At 46.0% G+C, this 8,377-nt stretch overlaps 1 protein-coding gene across 1 annotated transcript; it reads right to left on the reverse strand.

Moving 5' to 3' along the window:
- Positions 1 to 743: 743 nt before the first annotated feature.
- Mrpl44 (mitochondrial ribosomal protein L44) lies at positions 744 to 5,586 on the reverse strand. Its single transcript, XM_005082507.4, has 4 exons — positions 5,345 to 5,586; positions 3,674 to 4,142; positions 2,681 to 2,859; positions 744 to 1,207 (listed from the first exon to the last, which is right to left on the reverse strand). The coding sequence occupies exons 1-4, from the start codon at positions 5,521 to 5,523 to the stop codon at positions 1,036 to 1,038; spliced, it is 999 nt and encodes a 332-aa protein (XP_005082564.1). The 5' UTR covers positions 5,524 to 5,586; the 3' UTR covers positions 744 to 1,035.
- Between the last annotated feature and the right edge of the window lie 2,791 nt (positions 5,587 to 8,377).

Raw genomic sequence — 8,377 nt, forward strand, 5'->3', positions numbered from 1 at the left:
AGTTGTGCTATATCGGGCGGAAGTGTGTTTCTCTCAGTGGGGCCCAGCAAAGCACCGCTACTTTGACCTTCCTCTCAGTCGTGTGGCACTTGAAAGCTCACTAGTATTTCCCTCCTCGTTACCTGTTTTTCACACATAAAATTCATCCTCCTGGAGATACAGGAGGTAGGCCTGGAAGCTAGTGATGAAGCAGCAGTTCTGCCGAGATCAGGCTGCACCCTGTTGTAAAATGCCCCATAAGAAGTAAAAGTTTCAAAGACTGCGCCTGGTCCTGAGAGACTTCATTACTATAGAAGACTGATTGTCTTAACTTGGTGTATAAGCACACATGTATGTGTGCAATGTACATGCAGTGCTCATGGAGGCCAGCAGAGGGCATCAGGCACTTGGAATTCAAGTTAGAGAAGGTTGTGAGCCAGCACGTATGTAACTGGGAACCCAACACCTACAACAGTGCTAAGTGCCCTTAACTGCAGAGCCATCTCTCCAAGTTCGGAGTGACTAAAATCAGCTTTTGAGGATAGAGGATGACTGTGCACCTGTGCAAACACATGAACGGCACCATGTGTCTGGCACTTGTTTAGGACTCTTCCTCTTCCTCCTCCTCCTGGCAGACCTGGCCCTGCCATTTTGCCTCTACAGTAGGACTCAGTCCCGGTAGCTTTGCTCTCAAACTTGTGAGACTCACAGCCACTGCTGTTTCTTCAGCCTCTTTCTCACATTAATATGAAAGGAAATGCATCTGAAAGAATAACTTTTTATTCGTATTACCATGAACTTCACATATTTGCCTATACTTCAAAGCTGGGGCAGAAAAAATATTGTACAAATTATATACATAGTAGTAACCAATAAATGAGAAATAGAGAAACGAAACAAATACCTGTCACCTGATACACACTTGTTTAATTTTAAGAATACAGAAATAATGAGACAAGACATGTTCCTCCCTATTTTGAGCTGTTCAACCAGGAACGTCGTCGGCACGGTCTCACTGCTTTGCTCTAGACATGATGGCGTCGCCCTGCTCGCTGCCTAACTGGCAATGCTGGTCTTCTCTGCTCTCGAGCTCTCCTTTGGTTTGGAGTAGTCCCAGGGCCGCCTGTTCTCTGTGAACCCGTAGAGCTTCCTAAGTGCCACTCGAGCAGCTTCCTCCTCGGCAACTAGCACGGTTTCCCCAGGCCCTTCTGCAACCAGCTTTTTATCACTAGAAAAGAAACAGATGGTTATCCTGATTGACAGGAGGACAGAGCACATGAGCCAGCTATGCCTTGCATCCCATCCCACCCCATTCCATCCCACATGAATATAATAACCCAGGGCTGGAGAGACGGCTCAGCGGTTAACAACACTGGCTGCTCTTCCAGAGGTCCTGAGTTCAATCCCCAGCAACCATATGGTAGCTCACAACTATCTGTAATGAGATCTGGTGCCTTCTAGCCCGCAGGCATACGTATGGGCAGAAAACTGTATACATAATAAAATAAAGAGTAATAAATAAATATAATAACCCATGAGGCGAGGCCCAGTATTTTCCAAGTCAAAGCACAAAGTAGCAAGAGGATTAGGTGTTCAGAGGTTAGAGCTGGGTGTAGTGGTGCAGACCTTTGGTACAAGCATTTGAGAGGCAAAGGCAGGTGGGTCTCTGAGTTTGAACCAGCTGGGTCTACATGGCAAGCTCTAATCTTTGCTAGTACTCTAGTTGAACACACTCTCTCTTTCTCTGTCTCTGTCTCTCTCTCTGTCTCTCTGTCTCTCTCTCTCTCTCTGTCTCTGTCTCTCTCTGTCTCTGTCTCTCTCTGTCTCTCTGTCTCTCTGTCTCTCTCTCTGTCTCTCTCTCTCTCTCTCTCTCTCTCTCTCTCTCAGGCAAACATTCTACCACTGAGCTATACATCTACCCTACTTTAATCTTAAAACCTGAAATCAATTTCAGAGAGGTCCTTTTCTAGCAAAATGAAAAGGCTCTAAGTGGGCTGAAACCTTGATAGACAGCAAAGCTCCTTTCTTCTAATCTGAGACTCATTGAAGCTGCTCCCAAGAACAGATTAAGGTAAGGCTCCAACAGATAGAAATCAAACATTTATTTTTTCATATAGAATATGAAGTTAGCTTATACCCCATGAAATTCTACAGCAAACAGCTGGCCAAAAGAGACTTAGCAGGAGCTGGAGGGAAGGCTCGGTGGTTCAGAGCTCTGGCTGCTCTTGCAGAGAGCCCAGGTGTGGTTCCCAGCACCAAAACAGCAGCTACCAACCATCTGTGACTCCAGCAAGACTGACACCATCTTCTGGTCTCCACATGAATGTGGTACAGACACACACACACAGACCAATACTCATACACACAAAACCTTTAAATGTTACTATTACCAAAACACAGGTAACTTGTCCTCCTCTAATAGGAGAAAGGAAAAATAAATCCAAATATCAGAGATGACCCCACCCTCCCAGGGTCTCACTGTGTAGCTCTGGCTGTCCTGGATGTAGACTAATCTGGCTTTGAAATCACAGAGATCTGTTTGCCTCTACCTCCTGAAGGCTAGGCTAGGATTACGGCATGCACCACCATGCCCAGCTCAGAAATACAATTTTAATGCTGTTATAAGTAACACCTAAAAACTGGAAGTCTATCTTTAAGGCTTCCAATCAAAGTTATGAAGTGAAGAATAATTTCTACTAACCAGTATAAGCCAACAAAATACAAAGGCAAAGCAGTTGTGCTTCCAGATTGCCTGGTGAGTCTTGACTCAGGAGCCGAAATGTCTCTCTTTTTCAGTTCCTCTACGAGCAGTCCCATGGGATTTATGACAGTCCACATCTCAAAGAGCTCTTTCCCCGTCATTTGCGTAATTAAAAAGTCCTGCGCATAAAATGACCAGTTACACATCTAAATTAGAACAAAGACTATTACAACCACATTCAAATCCACATTTACTATAAAAAAAATGATCAGAATGAATGACGACAAATGTATATGCTAAAATCTAGCCTGAAAATCTGAAATGCTCCAAAATTTGAAACTTTTGCATCAAAGTATTGCTTACAAAACTTGAGATTTTAAAACATTCTCAGTTTTAGGCTTTGAAATTCCAGTTTGGGCTTCTCCCCATGGGCTCACACATACAGGGCAAGTAAACACTCTATCAGAGTTATACCACAGGCTGTTTGTGTTTGTTTGTAGTTTTAATTTTTAAAAAGTTAATTTAAAAAATTCAATTTCAAATCCTAAGAAAACAATGTTAAGCAATATGACATATCAAAAGTAGAAGACAAGCATGTATCTACCTACCTCCTAAGGACACCCCCCCACACAGCCAGACTTTCCCACTGTGGCAGACTGAATTCCTTTCTAGACCCTGAGCTAAAATAAAGATAAAGCTTTCTCCTTAAATTAAAACAAACAAATGAAAAACAAAACTAAAAGCTGAAAATGACTTAAATCCTTCAGAACTCACAACCCAGTATTTAATATTTGCTTTCTGCTCTGTCCACAAAAGAAAAAAAACATTGAAAAAACAACAAAATTACCAAAAAAAAATAGTTTGGGTCTTTTGTCAGTTTTTCTGGGGGGAAACAGTCCGTTATATACATATCAAAGGTGTGAATGAGAGAAAGAAACTTTTCCTTCCATCCTCCTAGAGCACGTGTGAACAAGTGTTATCAGTGATACCCACCCTGACGAAAAGCGAGGCCCTTTCGGGTCCGCTGCTCTGTAGCAGTGCTCCAATCACTGCGAAGAATGTCCGTCGCAAAACAGGCAGGGGGACAGGGAACTCCGCACTAAGGGTCAACTGCTCCACAGCCAAGTTCCTGGCCACATGACAGACAACGGCCTCACCAGTAAGGAAGCCAACTAGACTTTCAACGCCTTCAGTGGGCAAGTCCGGGAACTCATCTCCAAGACACTGTTTGAGGCACATCTGTGAAAAAGACAGCCCTTGCTCAGATAGTTCTTGATTGTCCTTAAGATTCAGAAGAACGGCTTCTTTCTCAATCCCCAGTTTCTGACGCTTCGCCTCTTCACTTTTAATGTAGCAGCTGTTGACGAATGCAGTTTTGAGAAGGTCCAAGGAAAAGGTTTCTTGTAACCGCGCCCCAAAGGCTTGTATTTCCGCATGGTAATCCCAGTTTGGCTTCTCTGAACTGAGGATGTAGAGATAGTGAGAGACAGTAAGAATAGCATGACACCGTGTACAACTGTGCTCTAGCTTCACTATATAAAGGAAATTATATAAAGCGACAAGACGTAGTTTGCTTCTTTGAATGTCAAGTTCTAACAGTTTAAATACAAAACAGCAAGTTCTTTGTTACATTCTACATATATGGTTAGGATTAATTTTCCCTTTGACTTAACTGCTCACATTAAAGTGATTGCTCCCATTAGATTAGACGATTGTTCTAGCTTTTGAATTTCTTCTTTCGGCCCTAACAATGAAATTATGCTTTACACACAAGTGTAAACAAATTATAACTATATAGATTCAGGCCAGAAACTAAAAGTATGTTATATTCTGTTTATGTCCTATTTACTTAAATTTCAGAAATGTCCACTTAAGCTAGTAGCAGTATTATTTTAAGCATGTTAAAATTCCGTAACCATGATGAGGCTTCAGACTGCTGCAGTTTAGCGGTGGAGTGCTTGCCTAGCAAACACAAGGCACTGTGTGCGCACACACCTTAAATACACACACAACTCCAAAATTAGAATTAGTGTAAACGTGATCATTATTCTCCTGCGGAGCAAGATGAAAGTAGCAGTCACAATTTCACATCAGTAAGAAGTTCCCCACACACTAACGACAGTTCCCACTTCTTTGGGTGCACTAACAATCTAACGGAGGTCAAATGCCAGTGAGACTCTAAGAATGAAGTAGATCTACGTGTACTTTTGTCCACAAAGACACAGTAAACAGAAGATGCAAGATGCAGGATCACATATAAGCACGATGCACTTCATAAGAACGTATGGGTGGGATTTTTTGTTTTGTTTTGTTTTTGTTTTTTTGAGTTTTGCCAGACAGCGACGAGATTAACTAGATCAAAAACCTAAACGTTTGCCCCTCTCACTCCGGACAGTGGACACGTAGTTCGGTTCTACACAGAAGTGAATGTTTCTGCCCTGGTTTGCAGTGCTGTGTGTGGAATGATGCTATCACCCTTAAAGGTGCCTGAGACTGGGCAATCACAAACCTGGGTCAACCGCAAGCGACTACTCTCTAGCAGGCCCCATTTCTCTCCGTGGGTTACTGAGATCTGCAGGGGACAGCCCGGCCAGTTGTCGCCCTTCTCCTCTGCCCCAGGTCGCGTGCGGCCACCCCACCACCTGTCCTTGGCCGCCCACCTACCGTCGCACGGGTGGCGGCGGGCAGCGCAGCAGCCGCCATCGCTCCAGCTCCTTCTGGAAGCGGAAGGCTGCACGGAACCCCTTCTTCACTCCCCGAACCGGGGGAACCAGTGTGGGGGCGGCCGGAGCCAAGAGGCAGCGAGGGCCCCGCTGCAGCAGCCGGACCACAGCAGAAGCCATGGCAGGAGCAAGGCAATGAAGGACGGAAGGAAGGCAGCCGGACCGGTGTAGCCAGAACACAGTTCCCCAGGAACTGAACGGCAAAGGGAGGACTCAAAATTAGGAGACACCCACAAGGGCGGATCGGCGGCGGGCTGCGTATTCTGCGCCTGCGCAAGTGCTCCTTCCTACCGGAGATGTGAGATTCCATTCAGAAATTGCAGGGAAAAGTTTTCTTACCCTGGCAGTCTGTGTTGTGCTTATTTCTCATTGAAGTAAAACAAAAACTTGTTTAACTTTCAATTTGAAGAAAACAGTTAAATTCTCAAGAGGGAAAGTGTGTGTAAGCGTTTTGTCGGGATGGGTCAGGACAGGATGGAACAGGAGTGGGTCAGGTATTCTGGCACTCGGGAGTCACAGAATACCCAGTGTTACACAGCTCAGGTGGAAAGGTATCCTGGAGCTCGGGAGCCAAGGATACTGAGTGTTACACAGCTCAGGTAGAAAGGTATCCTGGAGCTCAGGAGCCAAGGATACTGAGTGTTACACAGCTCAGGTAGAAAGGTATCCTGGAGCTCAGGAGCCAAGGATACTGAGTGTTACACAGCTCAGGTAGAAAGGTATCCTGGAGCTCAGGAGCCAAGGATACTGAGTGTTACACAGCTCAGGTAGAAAGGTATCCTGGAGCTCGGGAGCCAAGGACCACCACAGGTTGCAGTAAGCTTGGCAGCTTACAGCCTTGCCTCAGAGAAAGGCTTCTCTGGTGTGTCAGCTCCACTCCGGCAGGACAGGGTCTTCCAGCTGGGGATGTTCGCCTAGTGTAGCAGTTTTGCTCCGCAGGAGGTTTCTCGGGCGAAGTTGCTACAGTTCAGCTCTGCTCCTGGAGAGCGGAGAGCAGAGAGCAGGGAGCCGGGCCAAGGAAAGTTTCCCGGGCAAGTGTTACAGCGCTGCTCGCTCTGCTCTGCTCTGCTCTGCCCAGGGTCGCCTCTGCTCTGTCGCCGCCGCAAAAGAAGATCTTCACCCGAAGCTTATCCAAAGGGGTTTATTGGAAGACAGCTGGACCAGCCAAGCTGAACATACACAGGGTTTATATAGGGATTCCTGGGGTTGGGGAAGTTTTTCCAGAGTAGGGATTGGTCCGATTTCAGTGCTGAGCTCAGATTGGCTAGAGCTCTGCTCCGGGATTGGTTACTTTTTTACACAGGATTAGGGTCAGATTTGGCTCTGGTTTCAGGGCCAAAGTGTGTTTCTTTCTCTGGTCCTTTTTAGCCTTTTGGCTCCAATTTTAGGGCCAGGGTACATTTCTTTCACTGACTCTGATTCCAGGGACAAAGTGTGTTCCTTTGGCACTGGTTTTAGGGTCAGGATACATTTCTTTGGTTCTGGTTGCAGGGCCAAAGTGTGTTTCTTTGGCTCTGCTCAGGGTGTGTTTCTTTGACTGGTCCCTTTTCCCTACAGTGTGTAGGACATCAATCCTGCCACTACTGAGCAAATGTTTTCCTAAATTCGAGGTTTTACCTGACCCTTTTCCAAAAAGTCTCCCTCTCAAAGGCCTTACGTTCAGAAGTGTGTTTAATTTAAGCAATGTTAAAGTTTGTATTTTAGTTTCTATCCAGTTAACATCCTACCGCATCCTCTGGCCCCTCTCTCCTAATCAAGTTGCCCTAAGACTAAGCGCCTCCACAAGTATTAAGGCTGGGCAAGGCGACCCAGTATGAGTAGGGTCCCAAAAGCTAGTAAAAGAGTAGGAGACAACCCCGATTCTCAATATTAGGAGTCTCTTAAGAGGACCAAACTACAAAAGTGTCCCACATATGCAGAGTGCCTAGGTCAGTCTCAAGCAGGTTCCCACGCTGTCGGTTCAGTCTCTGTGGACATCTATGAGCCCAGACTAGTGACTGTGTGAGCCTTCCCTTGGTGCCCTTGACCCCCTCTGGTTCCTACACTCCTTTGTCCTCTTCCTCCGCAGCATTCCTGAACTCTGCCTAATGTCTGGCTGTGGGTTTCTTGTATGTATGTATGTATGTATGTATGTATGTATGTATGTATGTGTGTGTATGCATGTATGTATATATATATGCTTTTACTTAAATTAGAAACATGCTTGCTTCACATGTCAATCCCAGCTCCCTCTCCCACCCCTCCTCCCTTGTCCTTCCACCAGTCCCCCCCCTCGGCCCCCCACCCAATCCCCACACCATTCCCCAGTGAGGGTGAGGCCCTCCATGGGGGGGATCTCCGGAGTCTGTAATTTCATCCAGGGCAGGACCTAGGCCCTTCCCCATTTGTCCAGGCAGAGAGAGCATACCTCCATGTGGAATGGGCTCCCAAAGTTCAGTCATCTGCCATGGTGAACACTGATCTACTACCCAAGGCCCCAGAGATTTCTGAGGCCTCCTCACTGAAACTACATTCATGGAGTCTGGATCAGTCCCTGCTGGCCTCTTAGCCATCAGTCTGGGGTTCAAGAGCTCTCCTTGTTGGGTCAGCTGTCTTTGTGGGTTTCACCAGCACGGTCTTGACCCCTTTGCTCATCACTCCTCCCTCTCTGTCACTGGGTTCCAAGAGTTCAGTTCAGTGTCTAGCTGTGGGTATCTGCCTCTGCTTCCATCAGTCACTGGATGAAGATTCATGTTTCTGCATCTGCCTCCATCAGTTGCTGGATGACGCCTCTCTGATGACAACTGGGCCAGGTGCCAATCTGGTCACAGGAGACAGCTAGTTCAACCTAGGTTTGTATTTTAAAACAGCTATTTTTAAACTATGGGGAAAAGAAGTGTGTGTATGTGTTGGGGTGAGGGGTACATCAAAATATTAACAGCAAGCTTATTACTTAAAAAAATCTTCACTGTCTGCAACTTTCCTAACAAAGTGT

Source organism: Mesocricetus auratus, unplaced genomic scaffold (genome assembly GCF_017639785.1).
Source record: "Mesocricetus auratus isolate SY011 unplaced genomic scaffold, BCM_Maur_2.0 Super-Scaffold_100010, whole genome shotgun sequence".
Lineage (NCBI taxonomy): Eukaryota > Metazoa > Chordata > Mammalia > Rodentia > Cricetidae > Mesocricetus > Mesocricetus auratus.

Excerpts from the sequence above, each read along its gene's own strand:
- Mrpl44 (XM_005082507.4), bottom strand. The coding sequence starts at position 5,523 with ATGGCTTCTGCTGTGGTCCGGCTGCTGCAGCGGGGCCCTCGCTGCCTC. Across the intron at positions 4,143-5,344 it reads CCGCCGCCACCCGTGCGACG|TTCAGAGAAGCCAAACTGGG; the intron begins GTAGGTGGGCGG and ends CTACATCCTCAG. Across the intron at positions 2,860-3,673 it reads GGGCCTCGCTTTTCGTCAGG|GACTTTTTAATTACGCAAAT; the intron begins GTGGGTATCACT and ends TTTTATGCGCAG.